Source organism: Lissotriton helveticus, chromosome 7 (genome assembly GCF_964261635.1).
Source record: "Lissotriton helveticus chromosome 7, aLisHel1.1, whole genome shotgun sequence".
NCBI classification, from domain to species: domain Eukaryota; kingdom Metazoa; phylum Chordata; class Amphibia; order Caudata; family Salamandridae; genus Lissotriton; species Lissotriton helveticus.
In genome coordinates, this window is record NC_136068.1 from 518,070,106 (window position 1) to 518,096,626 (window position 26,521).

Genomic DNA, 26,521 nt, shown 5'->3' on the forward strand with positions numbered 1-26,521 from the left:
ATGACGGGTGCTTCTACTGAGCATAAAGCTGGATTGATCTACGTGGATTACAGTCTGTTGGCCAAGGCCTTTGCCAGCACCTTTGCCTCCATGTTGAGCAATGAAATTGGCCTGAAGAAACTGCACTGGTCTGGAGGCCTGCCAGCCTTGTGTATGGCCATGATTGTGGCCCCGCGCTGGTCAGCAGGCAAAAGTCCCTCCTCCCGGGCCTCCACCAGCATGTTTTGCAGTTGTGGTATTATTTTGAAGGCAAGGCTTTAGTATAACTCAACAGGAAGACCATTTGGACCTACTGCCTTTCCTGACTTTAAGGATCCCAAGGCACCAGACAATTCCTCCTCTGTTAGGTCTGCATCTAGGGCCTGCCGTGCCTCCGCAGACAATGTTGGCAGTAAAAAGTCTTTCAGCAGCTTGTCACAATCACTCTCTGACCTTGTGCTTACCGGAGAGTATACGCTTAAATAGTAAACAGCGAAGGCTTCTGCTATTCCAATAGGGAATGTTTGGAGTGTCCCGACTTTGTCCCTAATGCTCACCACCCACAATCGCCCCTGTCTCTTTTCCGAAGCCAGGCCAATAGCCTAGAGGCCTTGTCACCCACGAATACAGCCCTTGCTGCGTAGCCAGAGCGTATGTTCATGCTTCACCGTCAGCCAAGGCACACAGCTCCCGCTGGCGCAATGCTAGTTCATGTCGCTTGTCAGCGCCCTTACTGGCTGTCACCTCCCTCTCCATGTTAAGAATCTCCTGTTCTAACGACCTTATTCTTAATGCCTCCTCTTTTCTCTTTCCCCCTATTAGCACCTGGGCTTGACCCCTTAGCACTGTTTTGTAGGCCTCCCAGATGGTCTGGTGTGATTCTACTGATCCTACATTTTCTTTAAAGTAAAGGTCAGTTCCTTCACGGAGTTTATCTCTTAGTATGGGGTCCCTTAGCAGCCAGGGGTCGATCTTCGGAAATGCTGTTCTGCTAGTGGACGGGCCCTGGACGGTAACACCCACCGGGGAATGGTCCGAAATGCCCCAGGCCATGTGTATCGGTGTTGTAAAATCTCCCACATTATCGTTTTGCGTAAATAAATAATAAATTCTTGAGAATGAGCCATGTTGCGCTGAGTAATATGTATTTTGTTGTTCCTAAGGGTTTTGTGTCCTCCAGAGGTCCACCAAACCCATGGCAGTCAGTCAGCCAAGAGGACCTGCTCTCCTTTCTGACCCACCTATATAGTGGAGCGGTCTAGCTCAGGATCTAAAACTGCATTGGCATCCCCCACCACCAAAAGGATGCCCATGGGAAGCCCTACCAAGAGCAGGCTGATCTTTGAGAGAGTGATTGTGCGTAGACTCTGAGTACAGTGCAATCGAGCGCACCTCCCATCTGTCCGCCACTGCCACCAACAGCCAGCAGCATCAGACCAGATGCTGTCTATGACGAGGGGCAATGTGTTGCGAACAAAATTCCTACCTCCACCCCGACCCCGGCATCCGTCGAGTACTCCGAGTGAGCTACCAGTCTGTACCCAAAACAGTCTAGGGCCGAAATTGGCTCCCCCTCAGATGCGTCTCTTGCATCATTACTACATCAGGGGAATGCCGCTCAATGTGCTGAAGGGTAAGTGTCTGTTTTTTTATTCCCCAGCCCATTCACTTTCCATGTCCAGGCACGAATACTAGCTGATTCACCCGTTATCGTGGCCATAACAGTTGGTGGCTGCGGATCGTCCCCCCTCCCCCATTGGCCCAGTGTTAACATGCATCGTTGTACGACTATATCTGTCTTGAGCAACGGTAAAATAGAGAACAACAAAATTAAACGGTTTCCCCAACTATCCCATCCCTGCAGCCCAGCTAGGTGAGTTGAAAACCTCCCACCTCCCCAACATGCAGAGGGCCTGCCACCCTAACTGTGCAATGTTAAGAATTATTGAGGAGTGGTGAACCAGCCGCCAGCATCGACTGGAATAACTTTTGCTGTCAAACTTTGCAATACCCCATAACTCCTCCTGAGAGCATCTCTGCTTGCAGGCCCTGTGCAGATAAATTGTGCGAGGGTGTCCCGAGTGTTTAGAACTATAATTGTCTTTTCAATTTCGAATGTCTCTTTGTGCCAGTTATTTTACATTGCAACCCCTGAGTCACACTCCTTCCACCCCGAGCAAAATAAAGGGAAGGAAAAGACCCTGGTTATTGTAGTCCCCCTCCTGGTCACTTATCTGTTTCCTGCCGCTGGAGAGGGACTGCTGGGCGAGGGGTCCACATCTCGCCGCGCTGTGTCCTGCTCTTTCATGGTGGGTGTTCTCGTTCTTCCCCCCTTCCGCCCAACTGTCTGCAAGCCCTCTAGCTAGTCATTTTCCTCTCCCGGGGACATGAAGAAATAGGATTTCCCCTTGGCGAGGATCTTGAGTTTTGCTGGAAATAACATCATGTATTTCACGTTCTGTTACCGGAGGACCCTTTTAACCGCATCAAAGGTATGTCTTTGTCGCTGGACCTGGAGCGTGAAATCGGATGATGGCATTTTCATACTGTAAGTCGCCGTGCTGGCATGCCGCCTGCAGGATTGCATCCCTGTCTCTGTAGTTTAGTATACGAGCCATGATTGTGCAGGGAGGTGCCCCGGGGCACGGACGGGTCCCAATGCGCGATGTGATCGTTCCACTAAGAAAAAGGTGGACAGACCTTTAGGCTTAAGCTTATTCAGCACTAAATCTTCCAGGAAGAGGTCCGATGATGGCCCCTCCATTCCCTCCGGAACGCCTACCACTTGAATGCTATTTCGGCGTGCTCTGCTCTCCTGGTCTTCCAGTCTAGCCAAGATTTCTGTCTGTTCTTTAGTCAACGTTAACACTTGCTCCTCTAGGCATTTTGTTTTGGACTGCAGGCTCCCAATGCTTGTTTCGGCAGTGGACATCTTGTCTGCCAGCTTCCGGAAATCTGCCCTGAGTAGGTTAACTTCTTCCATTACAGAGTCTAGTTTTGGTTCCAGAGTACCATGCAAGTCCCTAATTGCCAACATAATGTCTCTTATTGATGGGTCTGGGCCTTGGTCCTACTCCCCGGCCGACGGCGCCACCCCAGCAACGCTCTCTTTGCGGCCCACCGCCACTGTGTATTTATCGATTTGATTAATCTGGCCTGGTCCCACACCCTTGTTTCGAACCATTGCTGTTGTCTTCTGGCTGTAGTAATCTACCCGGGGTAGGCTCAGATTCTTGGATGGATTTCTTGCCCTGTGTTCCTGCGGGACTTGGATGACCCCGGTGTTGCAGCCTGATCTATCTGGGGTGTCGCTGTACGGCCCGCTCTAACTCAGGCAGATAGACGTAGGTCCCTCCACTCTACAGGACCCTTGAAGTCAGTTGCGTGCCCCTGAGGCACCGCAGGGAGAGGGATAACACCGCCAAAGTTTGCCTGCATCTCCTTGCCACATCCGGCACCACTGGTCCACTCCTGTTTGTTATCTCTTCGCAATTCCAGGGATCTTTTGGTTGTCTAGGAGCTGGGTCCAGACTCACCCAGCTCTGTCTCAGGCCCCTCGACCGTCGGGTTGCTGAGCTGTCCAGTCAGGGTCTTCAGTGCGCCTCCACCCAGTGGGGTGCACCCTCAGGGCTTCCGGGCCTTGGCTTCGCTGCACTTGGTCTCAAATTGAGGATCGGCAAGGGCGCACGGGCCCCTCGGGCACTCCACGCACAGCTTCTGAGAGGTCCGTAGGAAATTGCCCACTCCTTTTTGAAGAGCTCCCAGCTGGGAGCCTCCACCGCAGACTTTCTCTCAAGCACTTACCCATGCGCCAGACTGCTCTACTTCTGCCCGCCTAGCCAGGCGTCTCAATTAGCCTCCTCAGGATATCTGTTGGCGCCTGCTCTTAGCAGGGCCCCGCCGCATCCACTCACTGCTCAACTGTGCCAGAAATCCTTAGAGCCAGAGAGCCGCAGGTCCCTCTCCACTGCTCCCAACCACGATCCAAAGGGTTCGCTCCTGCATGGCTCACATCTGCAGAACCGGGGGTGCTCAAGTGCTCTCTGCCTGCACACACTACCGCAGTCCCCTCCCGTTGCATACGAGGTCCAAGGGGGGGTTTGTGTTCTCCCCCATGGGCACGGACTCTTTATTTAGGCCACCGGCAAGTGACGCTGGACTCCGTCCTCATCACAAACAAGCAGGCGGCGCCATCTTACCTGCATGTTTCATTTCACCCTCAAGTTTCCCCTTCAGCGTGGCACTTCAGATGAGGATTTCTTTCGGGCAGTTGAGTAGCGATCTTGTCTCCCGCCGTCACCCTGCTGTTGGTGCTCTTGCTGTGAACGGAATATGCTTGAAAAACGGGTCTGAAAGCTGGCGACTAGCGCAGCTCATTCAGTGGCCCTCTTCGCTGGCTGCTAGCCACACCCCCACTGTGCACATCCTTGAACCACATCCAATGTGTCCCATATACTCCTGCTCTATTACACAGATTTAGGCAATGGTCCCATTCACTGCCAAATCGCATTGGATTTGCCTCAAGTTTAGGTAGAATCATGTTTTTACTAGATGGTTTCTGTAAAGTGCTTCTGTCTCCAAAACATTAAAAATAGATACTTTAATCAGAGACCCAAGATAATTCCAACAACCTTTCTGTATGAATCTGATGTCTAGTGTTAATTTTGATAGGTATGACATCTTCTCCCTTCCAGCTTGTGGATCGCCAGTGATCTCGGACCGGATTGTGGGAGGAGTGGATGCCAACAATGGGCAATGGCCTTGGCAGATCAGCCTGCAGCAAAATGGGAACCATGTGTGTGGGGGCTCACTGATCACAGAGAGATGGGTGCTAACGGCAGCACACTGCTTTCCCAGGTAAGAATACAATTAAGGTGTGGTGGTGGGACAGGGTGAATGGACCCCCAACCTTAAGTCAGCCAGATGCCAGTGTGGGAATGGAGGCGTGTGGTCAGCTCTTCTAAAGGAGCTATCAGTTGATTTCCTCTGTTAGATGGTGAACTTAAGAGAAAATTAGTATAGGTGAAAGAAATAGGCATGGAGTCAAAACTAGAAATTGTCCCAGGAGGAGAAACCTAAAAAACTGCATAATTTGTTTTTTCATGACTGTACCGTACATTGCAGTGCTACTTTCATCAAATCGAGAAGAAACTGAAGGGTTTATTGCCTCACACCTCAGAATTCAGATATGTGGCTTCTCATTTGGAGTACCTTTATGAGTTGCCTGTAATCTCCTATTGGCCCAGTAACAGGAGTGACAGGGTCCGTCAGGAATCCAAGTAACACAGTACACCAGCAAGACCCAAAATCTTCCACCAGGCAGTCTTTCACCTTTCGTCAGATATGTAAATCAGCTTTTATAGAATTATTGTACTTGCATATTCAATTTAAATAATTATTTCAGTTCAAATGTACACGTAATGCCATTTCAGTAGAAGCAAATACAAAAAAGGGGCAGATTTATACAAAACGAGGTGTGTGTAATGCGTACAGTAATCATTCCTGCCCCAACCACACATTTTTTGACAAGGGCAGCTCAGAAAGCAAGGCACCAAACCAGCCTAAGGCAAGTGCTGGGGCTCCCGGCACAACCCAGCCAAATATATATATATATTTTCATAACATTTTAAACATTTAAAATTAGAATAGTTCTTTTTACAAGGGGCAGTACGAGGGGTGCAGGAAGAGGGCCCCCAAAAGCAGAGTCACTAAGGAAAGCTTCAGAAAAGTCCCTCTGCCCAACTCCTGGTAAAAGACGACAGAAAGCAAGATTACAGAGTGATTGGTCTCGGAGGGCTGGGGCGGGGGCAAAGGAGCGCTTCCAACAGGACGGTGTGAAACAAGACGTCCGAGATTCCCAGCAGCACAGTGTGGCAGGAGTGCAAGAAAGGCAGTTTGGGGTCCATCTTCTCACGGTCCATAGCGTCAGCAGGCGCTACATGACTTCATATCCACTGCGGATGCCCTTCATCAGGCAACAGGCGAAGATTATGCCGAGGAGCTCAAAGGCTGCTATGCCGATGGCCACGCCAGCAATCACCTTCAGGTACTTCTCAATCGCGGCCTTTAGCCCAGCCACACAGCCTTCTGTAAATTTAGCAGATGTTGGATCCGTCCCACAATGTGGTTTCTCCGTAACACAGTGTTGTGTCCTGCCGATGGGGTGTGACAACCTTAGGGACCACTACTAGGGGCCTACACTGTAGGGCACCTAAGTCTAACTAGGCCTGACACGTGGCCCTAGAAATAACTGAGTCAGACTCTGGGAATAACTTGCTGGCTCTCCGTGCGCTCGTTCCAGAACTGCGTACGTGCGTGCGGAGCCTCTCTTTATTATACCAGGTCACATGACTTAAACACTGCACGCCCCTTGCGCCAGGGGCGGATCATATCCCCAGAACATAACATTCCTCCTAAAACAAGAAAAACCCAAACAACTTCAGCAACAGTCTTGATGGACAGTCTATTATAATGTTTTTCATAGACCCCAAGTTCACTTTTTCCACAAAGATACCACTACCAACGGGTGGGTCATGTTAATGAACATTGTACTTAATACTGATACATGAAACAGTCTTACGTGAGGTAATCGCGTAGTCGGCAGGAAGGCGTCGGGTTTCTTCTCAGCCTTTGATGCACGCCCCTCTGGCTTGGGCAGTCTGTTTCTGGGGCGGTGTTTGCCTCAGGCGCCTCCATGTCGGCCTCCTCCGGATCTGAAGCTCCCTCCTGGGCCTCAGCGCCGCCCTCCGCCTCTTTGATCACCGCCCTCGAAGTGTTACTCTGTGTGACCTCGAGACTAGGCGCCGGCTCCTGGCCTGGCAAATCCTTGGCAGTTTCGGTTTCTGCAGGCAGAGTTGGGGGATTTGATGTTCTGGGTTCCCCGTGGAAGTGTTTAAAGTGTGACACGTTTCGGGTTACTGTCTCTCGTCCTCGGACCACAGTGATACGGGTGCCTTTCACACTAATTACTCGCCACGGTCCTTTTTCATAGTTCAACCTGAACTTTCCACTGATCACCCGGTTGCAAAGGAGTACCACATCCCCTCTGCAGTCTTTCGTTTGTGTGCAATTAGTTCTTCATTCACAGTTTCTGGTGCCCACTGGGGATGGTGAGGAATGGAGTCAGGTATGATTCGTCCCATAAGGAGATGCGCCGGGGCTATCCCCGTGGTCGAGTGCGGGGTTTGCCGGTAGCTGCGGAGAAATGTGAAGATAGCCATCTCCACAGACTGTCCTTTGTCATGGGCAATACGAATCACTTTGTTCAAAGTTCTCATGAAGCGTTCAGCTTCCCCGTTGGCTTGTGGCCAGCGCGGAGTGATGCGTCGATGTCGAGTGCCCAGGGATGACAGATAGGTGGCCAGATCCTGTCCTTGAAATGGGGGCCCATTGTCTGTGCGGTGCTCACGCATGGCCCCATGAGTAGCAACAATCTTTTCTATTTTCGGGATAACACTCTCGGCACTGGTACTGGCCACTATCTCCACTTCCGGGTACTTAGAAAAGTCATCTATCATCACCAACGTGTACCTGCCATCCGGGAGACTGCCAAAATCCATGCTGACCCTCTCCCATGGCTGTAGTGGGCGAGGTTCCACTGCAATTGGAGCTTCACGAGGGGCCTCCCCAGTCACTTGACACGCAGCACATGTCCTCACCACATTCTCCACCATGTCGTCCATCAGGGGAAACCACACCTTTGTTCGCAATCGTGCCTTGGTTTTGACTATTCCTTGGTGGCCTACATGTGCCAGCTGTATTACTTGGTCAGTGAGGGCCGATGGTATCACTATGCGATGCCCTTGCAGAAGGCATCCCGCTTCATCCTCATTGAGTTCCTCCCGGACGTGATACAGGCTTTCCATTATTTTCTGAGCCTCGGGGGTGAGCACCTTCCACCCATCCTTGGCCCGATGCCAGTTGGCCTTGTGGAGAAGTTCTTTGGCCCTCTGGAGACAGGCATCTTGTGTCGTGGCGTTCACAATGTCACTGATGGAGAGGGGACGAGGGCATGATCGCGCCACCACCCATTTGACATAGGCCTCCGTCTCTTCAGCCTCCTCCATCTCTTCTGGCGTAGCTGGTCTGGGATGTCGTGAGAGATAGTCCGCCGGGTTCCTTGCTCCTGGCTGATATTCAATAGTGCAGTTGTACTCCTGTAACTGGAGCAGCCACTTTTCTATGCAAGGCGGCGGTTTGGATGAGGTTCCCGCAAACAGAGACAGTAGTGGTTTATGGTCAGTCACTACCGTGAATGGCTTGCCATAGATGTACAGGTGAAAGTGTCGGCACCCCCAATGAATGGCGATTGCTTCTTTCTCGATTTGCGAGTACCGTTGTTCCGTGTCAGTGAGGGATCTACTCGCGAAGGCGACAGGTGTCCAGTCTATGTCATCCCTTTTCTTTTGCATGAGGACCGCTCCCAATCCGGCAGGCCCAGCGTCCACTGCAATGAGCGTGATGTTTCGTGGGTCAAAGAAGGCAAGCGTGGTATTGCTGGACAGAGAGTCTTTGATATCTCGGAATGCCTTTTCCTGCTCCGGTCCCCAGTTCCATGGAGTGGAGTCCTTGGTGAGGTCCCGTAGGGGAAGCGTGAGATTGGCCAGATCTCTGATGAACCGGCCACAGTAGTTGACCATGCCCAGGAAGCTCCGGACTTCGGTGACGGTCTTAGGGGGTGGCGCATCTTTAATGTCTTTCACTTTATCAGGGTCTGGGTTGACACCATCGGCTGAGAAAATGTATCCAAAGAACCCTATTCGGCTCCGCAGGAACTCGCACTTTTCTCTGTGGAGCGTGAGTCCTGCCTCTCTGAGTCTTCGAAACACTTGAGTCAGCCTGTGATTGTGTTCAGAAATGGTGCGGGCATGTATCATTATGTCATCACTGACATTTATCACTCCAGGTATTCCAGCAATTAACTCTTGGATGACATTCTGAAACACCTCCGCTGCACTGGAAATCCCGAAGCTAAGCCGAGTGTACCATCGAAGGCCAATGTGGGTGGAGAAGGTGGTAATGTTACGCGACTCCATGTCCAACACCAACTGGTGATATCCTGATCGTAAGTCCAGCTTCGAAAACCAGCAGGCCCCTGCCATCTCTCCGATGAGGTCATCGATAGTGGGAGTGATGTGACGCTCCCGTTTTATGGCGGCATTAGGAAGGCGCATGTCCACGCAGATCCTGACCGCTCCGGGCTGTTTCGGTTTCCGGGTGACCACGATGGGCGAAACCCAGGGGGTGGGACCCGAGACCTTCTCGATGATGCCCGCAGCTTCCAATTTATGGAGTTCCTCTTCCACCAGCGGCCGGAGATGGAAAGCGATGCGACGGTGTCGCAGAGCCACCGGCTGCACCGTTGGATCAATATGTAGGTGAATCTCCCGACCCTTGAACCTTCCAATGCCTTCAAAAAGGTCCGGGTATTCCATGAGTAGGTGTTGGACTGACTGCTCATGAACTCCAAAGGCAAACGTCACCACGCCCAGGTCTTCAGCCGCCCTGCAGCTCAATAGCATGCCTTGGCCCTCTTCCGACACAAAGATGTTGGTTCTGATGGTCTTGTTCCCATGGCGGATGATTGCTCTGAATTTTCCTCGAATCTTGAGAGGGGTGTCTTGTCCATACGCAAAGACGGTGATGGGGGTGGGGCGCAGCGCCGGAGGCATGGCCATGGTTCTGTAGAGTGAGACGCTCATGAGGTTTATGGATGCACCCGTGTCCACTACCGCTATTAGGTCTTGGTCAGCCACCTGTATGGCGCATTGAGGTAGCGGCCTGGTGCGGCGGGCGGCAGTGCCGATCATGTGTACCTTGTGCACAGACCGTTCATCTTCTTCATCGTCATCCATGTCACTGGGACTCTGTTCCCCTTCCGTTATGGCCTGCACAACGGGGCGTGGTTTGCAGAACTTTTTCGATCGGCACACCTTTTCAAAATGATTTTGCCTGCCACATCCCGAACACCTCTTGCCTCGCGCTGGGCATTCTGCCATCTGGTGTCGCGGACCTCCACAATAACCACATGACTGTCCCGACGCTCCACCCGGGGTGGGCGGTCTCTTGTGCCACTTGGTGGGCGTGTGGGCCTGGATCTTGTTAACCGGTTCCACTTTGACCGATGCTTGCAAGGCAGCTTCCATGTGCGCCGCCCTGACCTTGGAAAGTTCCTTCGTGCGGCCGAGAGTTAAGATATCAGCCAGCGGCTTGCCAGACTCCTCCAGAATCCGTTCCCTCAGTTTGGCCGAGGCACAGCCCTGTATAATTTGCCCACGAATCTCTTCAGTGGTATCTTGAAAACCACACGTCACCGCCAACCTTTTAAGTCGTGTATAATATGTGTCTAATGATTCCTCAGGCAGCTGACGCTCCTGTCGGAACACGAAACGTTCATAGTCTTGATTGGCCATAGGCTCAAAATGGGCATTGAGGGCATTGATCAACGTGTGATGTGTTTTGGGGGTCGCCTCTGTGAGGGTCCGAGCGATGGAGTGAATGTCCTTGCCCCCTAGATGTAACACCATGGCCCGTTTCTGTTCCTTGTGTGTTTTCGTAGCTTCGAAGAACACTAGGAGCTGTCCACCCACTCCTTCCATTTGGGAGCGAGAGCTGAGGGCGCACCCTCCACCACAAACGGTTCAATGGGCGGAATCGTGGCCATCCTCTCGGACGTGCCGGAACAGGCCCCCGGCGCGACCACCAGATGCGTGCGATGAAACAGGGCACCGCCCTGAGCGGCGGGCTGAGCGGACTGAAGCGCGCTTCACGCACGGGCTGGGAGGCACAGTGCGGCGCTGGAGGTGAAACCACCGGAAAGAGGGCGTGTCGACTGGGCAGACCCACCGAGTCGCACTGCAAGCAGACGCCGGGTAGCACGGTTCACCTACCAGACTCCAAGGCGCAAGATCGCCCCTCCAAGCGCTCCGTGTGGGGGTGGGGTACACCGTAAGGCACGAGCACCACGAGCCAAAAGACGGGCTCGCAGCCGCCTCACGGGGCAGGATGCAGGTGCCCCCACCCAGCGAGGATCCAGCAACCGCCCTCGTCGCCAATTGTTGTGTCCTGCCGATGGGGTGTGACAACCTTAGGGACCACTACTAGGGGCCTACACTGTAGGGCATCTAAGTCTAACTAGGCCTGACACGTGGCCCTAGAAATAACTGAGTCAGACTCTGGGAATAACTTGCTGGCTCTCCGTGCGCTCGTTCCAGAACTGCGTACGTGCGTGCGGAGCCTCTCTTTATTATACCAGGTCACATGACTTAAACACTGCACGCCCCTTGCGCCAGGGGCGGATCATATCCCCAGAACATAACACACAGCAGGAATCTGGCAGGCTCCCGTTTTCTAATGGTTTATAATTTTTCCAGTCGGTGGTCGCATTGGCGTCACAGCATTTGAAATCATGCTGGATTGTGTCCAGGGCGAGCCGCGTTTCGTTGTTGCTGCCGTAATCTGCCATGCTTTTGCGGAAGGCATCATCAATGACCGATTTAAACTTATCCTTGAAGATGTATCCATCGATGGCAGCAGCGATCTCCACCAGGAAGATCAGAGTCAGTAGGACAGCAAACGTTGTCACCATGCAGTAGTTCTCCTTCCAGGCACCGCAGCAGCCGAAGAATGACACCACGAAGATAACTGCACTGACAATGATGAGGACGATGGGTGCTCCGGACGATGACGCATTCTGGATGACAACGGTCTTGTTGAGTGCTATCTGTACATATATCCCCAGGCAGATGAGGGTAATGCCAGCGATCCAAAACAAGAAGTTAAAGATGAACACCAAGTATTTGACGCACTTCATGCCCCCGGAAACGGCCATTTTCTGTCCTTCTTTCGCCCCTCTCTCTGTCAGGCCTCTTCTCTGGTTGCGACTGCGAACTCGGCTCCGTCCTGCTCATTGTGAGCTGAACTGGCTGCTCCTCTCTCCCCCTCCCTCTGGTGCCCGCCGCCTCCTTTAAATAATTGTAATAAATAATTGTATGCATGTGGTAATTTGTTAGCTCAAATATAGCCAATAAGCCGCGGAGAACTGTAAAGTGTGAAAGGCAAAGATACAATAAAATGGACATTGAAGGGGTTCTGGGAGTAGGCAACTGTGCAAAGAGGTGCATCTCACCTCTTTCCTAAATTGGAGCAGGGTTGGGGAGATCCTGTTGGATACAGAAAAGCTGTTCCAGACCCTGGGCAAATATCTGCTGAAGGCCATTTACTTTGTTTTTTTGTCTTTTGGTTTGCACATTTTTGGTTCCACGTTGATGGTGTGCCAAGAGCTACCCAATGTGGTGAGCTTTACAGCCATATAATAATAATAACAATAATCTTTATTCAGCAGTAATCACACCCATAAAAGATACAAAGATAAAAATTCAATTACAAATCCATTAAAACAATATATAAACACTGTGCAAAATCGCGGAGGTCCTTGTATACATCATCCATGTCTCGAGTTACTGCTCTTAAAAAGTTTGTGATAACTAAAAGTGTGAGAACATTAGGCAAAAGTAGCAAATGCAAAACGGCTATACGAGCATGCCTGAATCCCAATTCTTTTAAATAAGGTTTAAGATACAATTGCCTAGGATAGGTAAAATATTTACATTAAAATACAAAATGTAGAGTGTCCTCTGGAGACCTATTGTCACAGCCACAGAGCCTCTATCTTCTACACATAAAACAAAGCCTGATGGAGAGGCCACTAAATGATAAAATGAGTGATTCAAAATCTAACATGACTCTATTTAAAATTGATGGATAAGTCTCCATGCCCTGTACTGATTTAACTAGAACAAGTCCTCTTACCGTGGGTTTATTGAGCTCCATGCCCTCGCGGTCTGCAATGGCTTTTTAAAAAAAACAAGTCTTTAATCCATTCAAAACTTTATTTCGGCCACAAAGACCATAAAAGTACATATCAAAGAAAAACACGATAAAATATATACAGTTTCATCATATACTGTACGACCAGGGAATAGCTTTACATTGCAAAGTTAGCAGAATTGACAAACAGGCTAATTGTGGCCATAATAAAGTGAAGCTTTACAATTTGTTCAGAGGCCTGTGCCAATTTGGGGTGCACTGTATACATTTATCTGTTAATAAAGAAACAAATTGCTAAAATGTTCTACTATAAAAATAGTTACAAATAGCAGGATAAAACCAGAATAAAATAGATGAATATAAAAATACACGAGGAAAACTAATACATTACCGGTGCAGATAATATTTCTGAAAAGTCTGCTGTATATACCACATAGAATTTAAAAAGGGAGATATGGCAAAAACAGTGGGGGCGTGAGTGCCATATTTTAATACTCTGTATGCCTCCACACAGCGTACAAAACCTAAATTCTTACATAGTTGAAGAAGCCAGTACTGTCTCGGTAGTACATAAGCATGGCAGAGGAGCAAGAAATGAAACTCGGTCTCTTCCTTGTAGTTACAGGCGGGACATTTACCAGTGTGCATTTTGGACCAATTATTACTGTATGCGTGAAGCGGTAGAGTCCCTAATCAATCTCAGCTGTATACAATTTCCTGGCCAGAGTTGGTTGAATGTCATCCAGGAAAGGTTCCCTACTATATACATCTTTAACTTGTAGAAACTCAGCTGTCAATCTGCCACAAGAGGAACTTTCTTGGATAACAGAAAGTTTGTGTGATCTGTAGGATCTTACCAATTCCAGCCATGAGATTAAAGAACAAGATGCCTCAGGGGTCCTCCATAGATCCACCTTGCCTAGTTTAGAACAAAGATCCCTTATATGGCAAAACGAGGGTATTTTCCTAGTACCATGGGTGGTCAAAAACTCTTTAAACTCGGATCGATAAATAGCCAATTCCGGGGTCACTCAAAGCTGACGCCAAAAGGTTACAGGCCTGAAAGCAATTTCTGCATTAATGGGCCTAATACTCAGATCCAAGCATAAGGGGGTGAGGGGGGTATTGAGGGAAAGGCCTAATAACTGCCTCATAAAATTATTCTCCACCTTGGTCAAACTAGTGGTAGGGCGATGCCCCCACCACAATTCTGCCCCATACTGTGTAGCACCCCGTGCTTGAGTTTTATAAATTTCAATTATTGGCCCAGCTGGTTTAAATGAAGAGGTTCTATGTAGTTTCATATACCCACCCACTGTCTGAGCTAGTTTAAGACTAGCTTTGGCCATCTGTGGCCCCCATTCCAAATATTCTGTCAGAATGACACCCAAGTAGTCCAAAACCGACACTCTCTCGAGGGGGGTGTCATTCAAAGATGGATGGCGGCGAGACATATTAGGAGGGTTAAAGACCATGTATTTGGTCTTTGATGTGTTTATCTCCAACCCCTGAGTCTTGCAGAAGACGTCAAAGCTATCAAGGATGCGCTGAATTCCCATTGGTGATTTTGAAAGTAAAAGGGTGTCATCAGCGTACATCATTGCTGGGACCTTCCCAGAAGCTAGCCTGGAGGCATCATTGTCCTTGACCTTTCTGAGTTGGTCAATAAGCCCATTAATAAATAAACAGAATAAGGTAGGGGTTAAAACACAACCCTGTCGTACCCCTTTATTGACAGGGAAGCGGGGGGCAAGTTCACCGTATTTTCCATATCTCACTTGCACAAAAATATCTGCATGGAGCCTCACTATAATGCTAAGGAGGGTAGGATGGGATCCACAGCTCTCTGGGCACATTCCAAAGTTTCTCCCTGGGTATAAGATCAAAGGCTGACTTCAGATCTACAAATATAAGATAGTCTGCCACCCTTTAATGTCACCATTTTCCAGAAGAGAAGTTGGTCAACAGTTGAGATGTTTTTTCTGAAGCCGGCTTGATAGGGACTGGGAATCTCCTCTTCTTCCATCCAAACCTGAAGGCGATTAAGGAGAACCCGTGCAAAAAGTTTTCGAGTTATGGTGATAAAATTGATCGGCCTATAATTAGTGGGTGAAAGGGGAAAGCCTTTTTTATAGACTGGAACAATTTCTGCCCCAGGCCAAGTATCAGGAGGATCCATGCCCTTCATAATGGCAATAAATAGGGCCCACAAAGGTCCCCCAGTAGATTATCGAGACCCGGTGCTTGGTTACTCTGGAGTTTATTAATGGCATTTCTTATTTCAATCATAATGATCTCTATAGCCGCCCCCTGGTATGGCTCAGAAGATAATTCTAGAGTGTCTGTGTAGATAATCGGACCTTCTTTGTTGGAATCGAGTGACTGGAAATGATTCTCCCAAGCTGCAGAGGCAATATTTGGCTCAATGGCTGGCTTCCCTTCAATGTCACCAGAACTCACTTTTGCCCAAATCTTAACCATTTAATGCGGTCTTGCGAGTTTCCCATCTATCTAGTTCCCAGTTTTTTTTTCCTGCTGGATGGTTACTTTATACAGTGCCCGGGTAAATTTAATTTGTTGCTTGTCCTTCACCTTCACAGCCTCCGTTAGGGCCTCCTTTGCTTTACGACAGTTTGCGTTAAACCAAGTGCGCTTAAACCAGGGTTTTGCCCTACTACACACCACTGGATAAAATATATCTGCCAATTTTGAAGTTAGCTCAGAGTGAATTTTAGCGACCTTCTCTATGTCCAATGCAAACACTCAGCAGGAGTTGCCTCCCACATTTTTTTCATTATTGGAGTTGCGAGCTGATAGACTTGTGCAAGCTTGTGAGGTGATTGTTGTTTGTGCCCCCACCTAACTTTCCTTCTATTGTTTGTTGAAGTTATTGCACTATTCACATTTGTAGGGGTAGTTAGGGAGTTGGTGTAACGCAAGTCCAGCGACATCAAAACCAAAATCAGGGGGTTGGGGTCACTATCCTGCCTCCTCACAACGGAAAAATCACATACCTTTTGCCATGCTCTTGTTTCCACTAGGATATAATCCAGCAGGGAATCTTGGCCTACTCTGTGGAATGTAAGCTGCCCGGGAGCATCTGATTTTGTTTGGCCATTACATGCCCTTAGAGAATGCGCTAATGTAAGTGAATTTAGCTGCAATGCCAGCGAGGACCAAGCTTTGATGGGTTGGACTTGGGGGTCAGGTATTAGCCAGTGTAAATCTTCTTCACCAGGGGTAGTATAGCTTGAGTCAGTAAGAGGTTCAAATTGGCAATTAAAATAAATCGCCCCCTATGATCACCATATAGCTGGATCAGTGGTAGGAATAAAATAACCAGTTGGTCAATAGTGGTAGATTCTTGGCTGTTATCAACAGGTCGGGAGTACACATTAATTAGGGCAATTTTTATCTTTGTGGGAAAAGTAAGCAGAACGCACTGTATATCGCTTGTGGGGGTTGGCAGCTGCTCCGCTCTAGAACCCAGGTGTAGGCCCACTCAAATGGACAGACCACCTGAGGGTGTACCCCTTTCCCCGGTAGTGGCTGGAGGACCTGGCTTAGCAGTTCGGGCTGGACTGTTCCCACAAGGAACAGGGTCAAGACTGATTTGCATATGGCTGGGTCCAAACTAGGGTGGTGTGGCGAGCAAAAGAATGATGGATTTAACTCAGATCCTTGTGACTGGAGGTGAATGTTTGCAATGTCCAGCATTCCGTCCATCAATTGTTTCTTTTGCATATGTCACCCTAAGTTGGAAGGGTATGCCCAGACATGGGTCCCGTGCTCACTACACCACTGGATTCAAGCTTGCCTGGCTGATGAAGGGTGATGCCCTGAAACCGGTCCCAGGATGCTTGTTTCCGGTCCAGGGAGGACCTGGCTTGGCAGTTCGGGCTGGACTATTCCCACAAGGAACAGGGTCAAGACTGATTTGCATATGGCTGAGTCCAAACTAGGGTGGTGTGGTGAGCAAAAGAATGATGGATTTAACCCAGATCCTTGTGACTGGGGGTGAATGTTAGGGGGTGAATGTTCGCATTGTCCAGCATTCCGACCATCAATTGTTTCCCGCAACTAGGTCAGTTATGTTAAAAAGATCTCATAACTTCTAATATTGGAGTATTGGCAACATTAGTTCCTTGGGAAATTACGTTGAATTGCCACACATCTAAGCTGGTAGCACAGTTCAAGCAGATGTATGGATGACTGATGGGTGATTATTGATATCAGAACAGGAAAGACACATGTATAAAATCATATTGAAGGCACACGTATTTTATTCCCAAAATGTTCTAGGGAACTACTTTTGAATATTCTTTTTCTGTTTTTCCAGCAAACCAGTCAACGTCTCTGTGTTCCGTGTCTATCTTGGTGCCTACAAACTCTCCCAAAACACTGTCAATCCTAACGTGTTTTCCACCACTCCGAAGACTGTGATCATCAACTCAAACTACACCGTGGAAGGGTCCAGTGGTGACATTGCCCTCCTGGAGCTGGAAACTCCAGTTCAGTTCACCAGTTACATCCTGCCAGTGTGTCTGCCCGCCCCCTTGGTCAAGTTCCCAGCTGGGATGAACTGCTGGGTCACAGGCTGGGGATTCACCCAGGATGGAGGTAATGTGCAATTGAGATTGAAACTGATGAGCAGGCCACAATCAGTAGTCTTGTGTTTTAGTGGCAGCCATTTTGTCTCCTGTTACTCTAATCTCTGTTGGATCTGATACTCCCTCACCCAAACGTCATAAAAGGGTATTCTCCATTTCATATGTGCCTCGCTTCTGCTTGTTCTGACTTTCAGAAGCTCACTGTGATTTTTTAGCAAACATGTCTCCGTCATCCCAAGGTGTTTAGACATCATTATGCGCTTCCCTCTAATACATATATGGAGCGCAGCTCATAAAGGATTACAAGCATTAATCTTCCCATCTTGTGAATATTTTATGTTTTATATAATCGTTTTTGTCTGTGCCCTTTTATTGAACACATGGCTCACAATTCTCTTATTCTGACCTTCTGTACATCCCACCGCCTTTTAGCACCTCCTAATGTCTACTCAGCTGCCCCTTTTTACTGTCACAATTCATTTGTTGTTTGAGACTTTTACACATAAAGACTGAGCAGATCAACTCCTAGGCAGACAGTTTTCTAGACTCCCATAAAACACAAACAGTGACAATGAACACACATGCACGACTGTGGGACCCACAACCACCCCTAAGAAATTCATCAATTATGGGGCATATGTAGGTAGGCGTTTGCGAATCGCAAACGGTGCTTTGGTATGTAGGTACACATTAGCAAAATAAGGAATCGCAAAAATTGCAATTCCTTATTTTGCTCAAGCATTTAAGGAATCGCAATTTTGCGATTCCTTAAATGCTATGTAGGAGTGAATTTTAAAATGTGATTTTGGCTTAAGGAATAGCAAAATACCACCTACTCCAAGTAGATGGTATTTTGCGATTCCCTTTTTAAATGCATTTTTTTTAAAATTCAAAGTGCCATGTGGCGCACAGACGTGCCCTTAGGGCATGTATGTGCGCCACATGTACTTAAAGGCACATTCCAGGGGTGCAATAAGTGTCCTTTGGACACCCTGGCACCCTTAGAATTGCGATTCTCAAATTGCAATTTTCTCATCGAAAATCGCAATTTGAGAATGTATCCCCATTCATTCCTTTGGGCCTCTTAGCGCATAGGAATGAATGGGACACTCATTCCTTAATTGCGATTCGCAATTTGCTAATCGCGATTAAGGAATGTTAGAGATTCGCAAAAAAAATGCGCATTTTTACCTACATTCCATTTTGCTATTCTCAAATAGCGATTCCTTAAAAATCGCTATTTGGGAATCGCAAAATGGAAATTACCTACATATGCCCCTAAATGAGGTTACTGTTTGATGGGTATTCTTAACACAACACACATCTAGATACCACGACAGAGAGTTCTGGTCACATAACATCCAAACACTCAGCCTCTTGGCGCAGACCACCATTACTGAACTTAGGGAACACTGCTGTCTTTTGTACGGATTCAACCATGAAATCATCATGTTAAGTCTTCCCTTGGAACTGTATTATCATTGCCATTGACTGCTCTTTGCAAGGGACGGCTACTACATAAGTGAGCTAAGAAACACACAGAGCCCAGTGAGTGTAAGTTACAGAAAGAGACTTCAAATAACTATAGTCTTTCAATCTAGTCTCAGTGATGCTTGCTGTTTATGCCAGTTTCTTCTCACATTTGATCTCGACTACTTTATAAAAAACATGGTGATCTCTGAAGAGAAACTGTGTAAATGGCTCTCTTTTAAAATACTATGTTGTAGTGTACTTATAAATCACACTTACACCTGAACTCCAAGGCGCTGTAGCATCAAGACAGACCATCTTTTAGCTAAAGGAGATTAAAAGAACAAGAGCACCTATGAGATAAGGATTTTAACTTTTTCCAGAATGGAAGGAGAGAAGATTTAGATGATAGGAATTTAAAGAAATTAGAGATTTGTCGATCTTTGATAGCAAATGGGTGCATGTCATATACATTTGAATTTAAATTTCAGAAAACGTGCAGCTGGACAATGCTAGTTTGAATTTAAATTTCAGAAAATGTACAGCAGGACAGTGTCAGTTTGAATTTGAAATTTCAGAAAACATACACCGGGACAGTGACAGTTTGAATTTAAATTTCAGAAAACGTATAGTCAGACCTAGCCAGTTTGCACTGCCGTGCCTTCACATCCTGAAGTGTTTGATGCTCACATTTATTAAATGGACCTATACCATGGATGCGTACAATATTTGGATTGCTCTAGCTTATACAATTTGGTGAACACTCGACACAGCGCTTTACTCAGTATTCCACACTGTTCCTGTAAACACTGACCAGTGATCTTCCCACATGAATGTGCTCCTAATTCGGGTAGTCCTGATGTTGACCTTCCAAATGTTTGAATAATGCTGAAACGCCTTGGCACGTGTACAACCAGATCTGGGGATTCTAATATAGGAATAATTACAGGAGTTGGTTGCTTGTCTTTTCAGTTGCTTCTTGTTCAATTGTATTGCCTGAATATTTTTATTATCTCACCATTTCACGTTTGCACTATATGATCACCTATCAGCAAATCCTAATCGATCATACATACTATATACCTATTTAAACATGTATTAAGGTTGTGAATAAAATCGTTCTAGATGTCCAATAAGGGTAATTGGGTTCTGTTAAATTACATTGATAACTGGGTAATTCCTATACATACTTAATATGGAAATTTACTTGAATGAGTCCTTTTGGAATCAATGTATCTGAGCTTATTATATTTGGCATAGTGGGTTGCCTTTGTATTTCAGTAATATTTTTGTGATGTATTTCGTAAATATTTGGAGACCAGAAGATTTTGAGCATGAGCATAAATCTCCTTATGAACAATGGTAACATATTTGAACTGATTCTCTCACGCACCTGCAGCCAATTATTTAAACATAACTTGGTGAAGATGTGGTCTTCTGTGTTTGGGCCACCAGGAACCTTCTCTCACAGTAATGACTCCTCTGTATATGATACAGGACATTTTCAGCAGCTCCTATGTAGATTCTGCTGCCACAATATCTTTTGGATAAGACCAATGCATTAACCACAGAATAATGATAAGGAGTGTTATGCAATGGAAGAACGAGGTTTTAGACTCTTATCTGCTGAGAGAAAGATATAGTAACCGAAGCAACTTGAGATGCAAGGGGCAATTGAAATAGGATGGTGATGTGTGGTGAGGGGTCTGCTATTACAGGCCCAATGAGAAGAGAACGTATCTCTTAACATTACTATGGGGCTATTCACAAAAGTGACTTACACCCATGAGTAGCCTACGGGCTTTATTTACAAAGATAACCTGTAGCGTCGCGCTCTAGTCGTTGCGGTGTGATGCAACGATGTAGAGCGTGGCGGCCATGTTGCGTATAGCGCACACCAGGGAGCCAGAGAAGTGAGCGGACGCGGCTCCCGGCGCTCCCTGGTGTGTAAGTTAAATAAAAGTGGATTAAACACCCACACCTGCCTGAGCCCCTCCTTAAGGTACAACCTTACTCTTACAACTGGCAACGAGGCCGGGATCTCGGACCGGCAAGGCACCACGTGACCCACAGCACTGAGCAAACCATTTGCAGACCACGGCCACGGAAGGACGAGCCACAGGCAGAGAAGTGCAACCAGGAGAGTGCGGCAGAGGAAAGCGACCGCCCCTCAGCGTTGAGGAGGGCAGAGCCCACAGCTGACAGAGAGTAGTGAGACCTACCCAGACAACAACTCAGGAGCACACCTAGAAGTGAGGCACCACACCAACAGTGAATACGACGGCCCACTGCAGGGTGGGGAGAGAAAAAAAAAGAGAGAAGCTCATCTGGCACAATAATACTGGCACCACACCCTGAGTGTCCAGCTTGCCTGCCCGAGGCCCTGGCGGAACAAACGCAAAGAAGCACGGGGGCGAATCTGCATCTCAACAGAGCCCCACACGCCAACCCAGGCTAAGCGCGTCAGGAAGTCCTAGAGGGGAGGTGGAATTGCCAGTGAGACGAGCCAAAATGTGCGCCCAAGCCTCCTCGCTCACGACACCTGTCCCCTTCCTGCCCAGACCAGGGGATCACGCGATGAAGTGGGAAGACTGGAGAGAATACTTCATGAGCTAGCTGGAGGCGCTAGAAGACGAGAATGGCGAAGCATTCCCCAGCAAAAGACGGAGGAAAATATTACTTCACAACTTAGGCCCGGAAGGCATCAGAGTGTTCAAAAATCTAGTCCCCACACCGAGACAAACGGCTGATGACGGTGTGTTTCAACATGCCATAGAAGACCTGAACAATCACTACAGACCGGCGGTGTGTACGTCCATAGACAGGTACAACTTCCAACAGCGGAAACAGGCCACGGGGAGTCCACAGATGAATATGTGGCGGCCTTGAAGAATTTACCAGTAACATGTAAGTTCGGAGCTCCACATGATGAATTCATCAAAGATCAAATCGTGATGCACACTACGAACTCTGCAATTCAAGACACATTGTGGGTGAACGGAGATGCGTCCCTCAAGGAAGTCATAGCAGTGGGGAAGAAGGCAGAACTATCCAAAAGATGTGCGGAGGCCGTAAAGAGGGAATCCACCATGAGGCCCATGGTCAACAAAGTCACCGAAGCAGACCCACCGGACAGGGGCAAAGCAGAAGCAAGGGACACAAGAACACAAGCCAGGTGGACGTCAAGAGCATCACCGGTGAAGAAACCGACAAGCAACAGCAAGAATGTGTGCTGCAGGTGTGGCAGTATGTCCCACGCAGCCCATGATAAACGCTGCCTGGCTTTCTGCGCCAAGTGCATGTTCTGTGGCATAATGGGCCACTTTGAGAAAGTGTGTTGTCGCAAGCAGAGAAGACCGGCGGTTAAATATAATGCACAGGAACCAGAAGACAAAGACGAGGTGGAGGTAGACGAGGACAACGTGTTATTCATAGAGGAACACATACTGGGCATGGAATGTGCCCGTTCTCGGAAGCCACAATGTGACCTGATCATAGGAGGAGTACCGGTAAAGATGGTGGCAGACTCAGGATCTCCGTATACCATAATACAACGCATGGTGTGGGAGGAGCGCTTCAAAGAGCACGTGGGGCCTCACCTGGAACCGCCAGACATACGACCAGTCACTTTCATCGGGGAGCCCATCCCCATGGTAGGTTATCGAACCCTGAAGTTTGGGTTTAAGGAGCGGAGTGCAGAATGCAAGCTATACGTGGCTGAAAAGGGGCCTTCCGTGTTAGGATGGGTTGATCAAGGTTATTTAGACATATAGCTGAATCCGGGAGGCACCACACAAGTGCTGATGACCAGCCCTGTGCAACAACCAGACGTCAATAGACTGAAGGAAGAATTTCCCACAGTCTTTGGAGGCACGGTGGGGATGCTAACAAGATTCACACACAAGATTGACCTCAAAACGGACGCCAAGCCGGTGTGCCACAAAGTGAGGAACATTCCACTAGCGATTAGGTAGATGGTGCAAGCGGAATTACAGAGGATGGAAGACAACGGCATCATTGAGAAAATCAACTGTGCAGAATGGTTGGCGCCGCCGGTAGTAGTGAAGAAACCTAATGGCAGGGTCCGCCTGTGTGTGGACCTGAGGGAGTTAAACAAGAACATAATAGTTGAGAAATTTCCGCTACCAAGGATAGACGAAATGCTGGCGAAAACGAAGGGGGTGAGATGGTTCTCCACCAGTGATCTCACCTCAGCTTACCACCAGATAGCTTTGTATCACATGTGCCGCAGGTTGACGTCCTTTATAACACCATTCGGATGTTACCAGTTTCGCAGGATGCCATTTGAACTAGCATCGGCGGCGGCCGTATTCCAGAAGCTTATGTACAAGCTGTTCAAGGATACTGAAGGCGTTCAGTACTTTCAAGATGACATTTTGATAATGGGCAAGGACAAAGCAGACCATAATGCAAAGCTACACACAGTGTTGCGGGTATTGGAAAGTAATGGGCTCAAAGCGGAATGGGACAAGTGTCGGTTCGGAATGTCGTCATACTTGGGTCAAGAGATCAGCGATCAGGGTATCACACCGAAACATGCCAACGCCAAAGCCATATGTGACGCACCTCCACCGAAGAGCAAGGAAGAAGTCCGTTCGTTCCTTGGGATGGCTGAGTTTTACAGCAAATTTGTGCGACATTTTGCTACCAAAACCCATCACTTACGTCAATTGCTGCGAGACAAAAGGTCATTTGTGTGGACGGAGCAGACGCAAGAAGAATTCCAGAGGATCAAGGTGGACATCAGCATGGCAGTCCCACTACATGGGTTCGATCATCAAGCAAGATCCATACTGACCACCGACGCGAGTGAGAGGGGACTGGGAGCAGTCCTAATGCAGGAGATAGAGAATGGGGAAGTGTCCACCATCAGTTTTGCGTCCAGATCTTTATCACCTACGGAACAGAAGTTCAGCGTAATAGAAAAGGAAATGTTAGCGACAGTGTGGGCAATGACGAAGTTCCGCCTATTCCTCTGGTTTTTTATAAAAAGAGAAATGCTGGCCCTGCGATTTTTGATAGCTATATTTTGAGCAACAAACCAAATCCTTGTTATGATTTGTATGGTCGAATTTATTTAAACCATTTACTTTTTCATATAAATCTCATTAAGTTAAAGCATTAGTTGCATGAGAAAAACACTACGTACATACAATTTATACAAAAACATTTGACAAAGAATTTTAACAAAAATACATAAATACATATGACAAAATGACATCCAATCATTTAGTGTTCATAAATATACAAATACGGTCATACGAGAAGCATCAGTCGTTAGGTAGTATTAAGCAATGAAGCTATTTGCAGTAAGGAAAAGAAAACAAAATGAATTGTAACAAATACAAATTTTCAATTGTCTGATAAATAAACTTGAATTCTTTCTGCTATTGCCAATTCCTTTCTGCTATTGCCGACGCGTTTCGAACTCGCTCTGGCATTTGGCAAGTTCTCATCAGGGCTTTCTCGTATTATTCTTCTTTATTTTCAAGTTGGCAGCGGGTTTTCAATTTTCAAAAGATCTTAATCAGTCAATGTAGATTCGGTTCTTCAAACCAGTAGTCTGCACTTCTGTTTGGTAAATATTCGAAACAGCCGTGCGTGGGTCAAAAATCAGCTCCCACCCGCCAGCCGGCGGTGGACACGTCTTATTGCACCTTATTGTTGGCGCTTGGGCTGTTTAAATGCAGCTCCCCTGTTTTTCTAACTTCTAGCCAGTTTCAGTTCGTTTTTATGTTCGTTTTTATGTTCTAAATGTTGGTGATCTTGAAGAAACACACGCTCCCAAGTGCACTCCAAACCAATCCAGGACTCCCTGGATTGGTTTGGAGTGCACTTGGGAGCGTGTGTTTCTTCAAGATCACCAACATTTAGAACATAAAAACGAACATAAAAACGAACTGAAACTGGCTAGAAGTTAGAAAAACAGGGGAGCTGCATTTAAACAGCCCAAGCGCCAACAATAAGGTGCAATAAGACGTGTCCACCGCCGGCTGGCGGGTGGGAGCTGATTTTTGTCCCACGCACGGCTGTTTCGAATATTTACCAAACAGAAGTGCAGACTACTGGTTTGAAGAACCGAATCTACATTGACTGATTAAGATCTTTTGAAAATTGAAAACCCGCTGCCAACTTGAAAATAAAGAATAATAATACGAGAAAGCCCTGATGAGAACTTGCCAAATGCCAGAGCGAGTTCGAAACGCGTCGGCAATAGCAGAAAGGAATTGGCAATAGCAGAAAGAATTCAAGTTTATTTATCAGACAATTGAAAATTTGTATTTGTTACAATTCATTTTGTTTTCTTTTCCTTACTGCAAATAGCTTCATTGCTTAATACTACATAACGACTGATGCTTCTCGTATGACCGTATTTGTATATTTATGTACACTAAATGATTGGATGTCATTTTGTCATATGTATTTATGTATTTTTGTTAAAATTCTTTGTCAAATGTTTTTGTATAAATTGTATGTACGTAGTGTTTTTCTCATGCAACTAATGCTTTAACTTAATGAGATTTATATGAAAAAGTAAATGGTTTAAATAAATTCGACCATACAAATCATAACAAGGATTTGGTTTGTTGCTCAAAATATAGCTATCAAAAATCGCAGGGCCAGCATTTCTCTTTTTATAAATTATTCTATGGTCCAGCTGACCCTGTGTCCCGGGACCTAACTCCTTATTTTCTGCCTATTCCTCTGGGGCATTAGATTCCGACTCAGGACAGACCACAAGCCGTTGGTCAAAGTACTCACGTCCTGTGGACACGCGAATGCGACCCCACGCATCGCAAAGATGACCCTGAAACTGTTGGACTACAGATATGACGTTGAGTATATTCCAGAAACCAGAAACAAAGTGGCGGATTACCTCAGCCGAGCATCAGCCATGGAGGAAGCTCCGCAGATCACCGAAGAAGAAGACATTAGTGTAGCCTTCATGGAGGACCATGAGATGGTGATAAGTGTGCAGGAGTGGAAGGAAGCATACGAGAAGGACTTGGACATCATTAAGGTCAAGCAATACATGCTGCAGAGACGGCCGGAAAAGAGACATATGAAGACAGAGCACAGGAAGTTCTTTGAAGTACGGGAAGAGTTATCTATCGGAGACCATGGGACCTTCCTGCTGCGAGGAGATAAAGTGATCCCTCCCCAGGCCTTGGTACCGCACTTACTAACCATCCTAAATGAAGGACACCAGGGCATTCGTGAAAACGAAGCTTTGGGTGAAGCAGATGTATTGGTGGCCGGCGATGGACAACCAGATAGAAAGGCATGTTCGCGACTGTGGGCAATGTCGAAATGCGGACAAAACACAGAGCCTGATGTGCCCGGCAAATTCAACAACCCCACCAACCCGTGGGAGGAGTTATCAATAGACATCCTCGGCCCGGTGCTGGATGCGCAAGGAGTTCCGAAATATGTGGTGGTGCTCATAGATCGATATTCTAAGTGGCCGGAGATAGACATTCAAGAGGACATGGACACGGAGAAAGTGTTGAAGTTTCTCACTGCCATCTTTCTGAGGGAAGGTATTCCACGTTCCATACTAAGTGACAATGGACCCCAGTTCACGTCGGAAAAATGGAATACCTATATGGGGA

The 26,521-nt window shown here is 47.5% G+C and overlaps 1 protein-coding gene across 1 annotated transcript in view; it reads left to right on the top strand.

Moving 5' to 3' along the window:
- LOC144769134 (transmembrane protease serine 9-like) overlaps positions 1-26,521 on the top strand; it is a 103,419-nt gene continuing 76,898 nt past the window's right edge. Inside the window, exons 1-3 of the mRNA XM_078653144.1 lie at positions 1-179; positions 4,651-4,836; positions 17,147-17,427. Of these exons, the coding sequence (XP_078509270.1) occupies positions 1-179; positions 4,651-4,836; positions 17,147-17,427 (646 nt within the window). The remainder of the gene's footprint in view (positions 180-4,650; positions 4,837-17,146; positions 17,428-26,521) is intronic.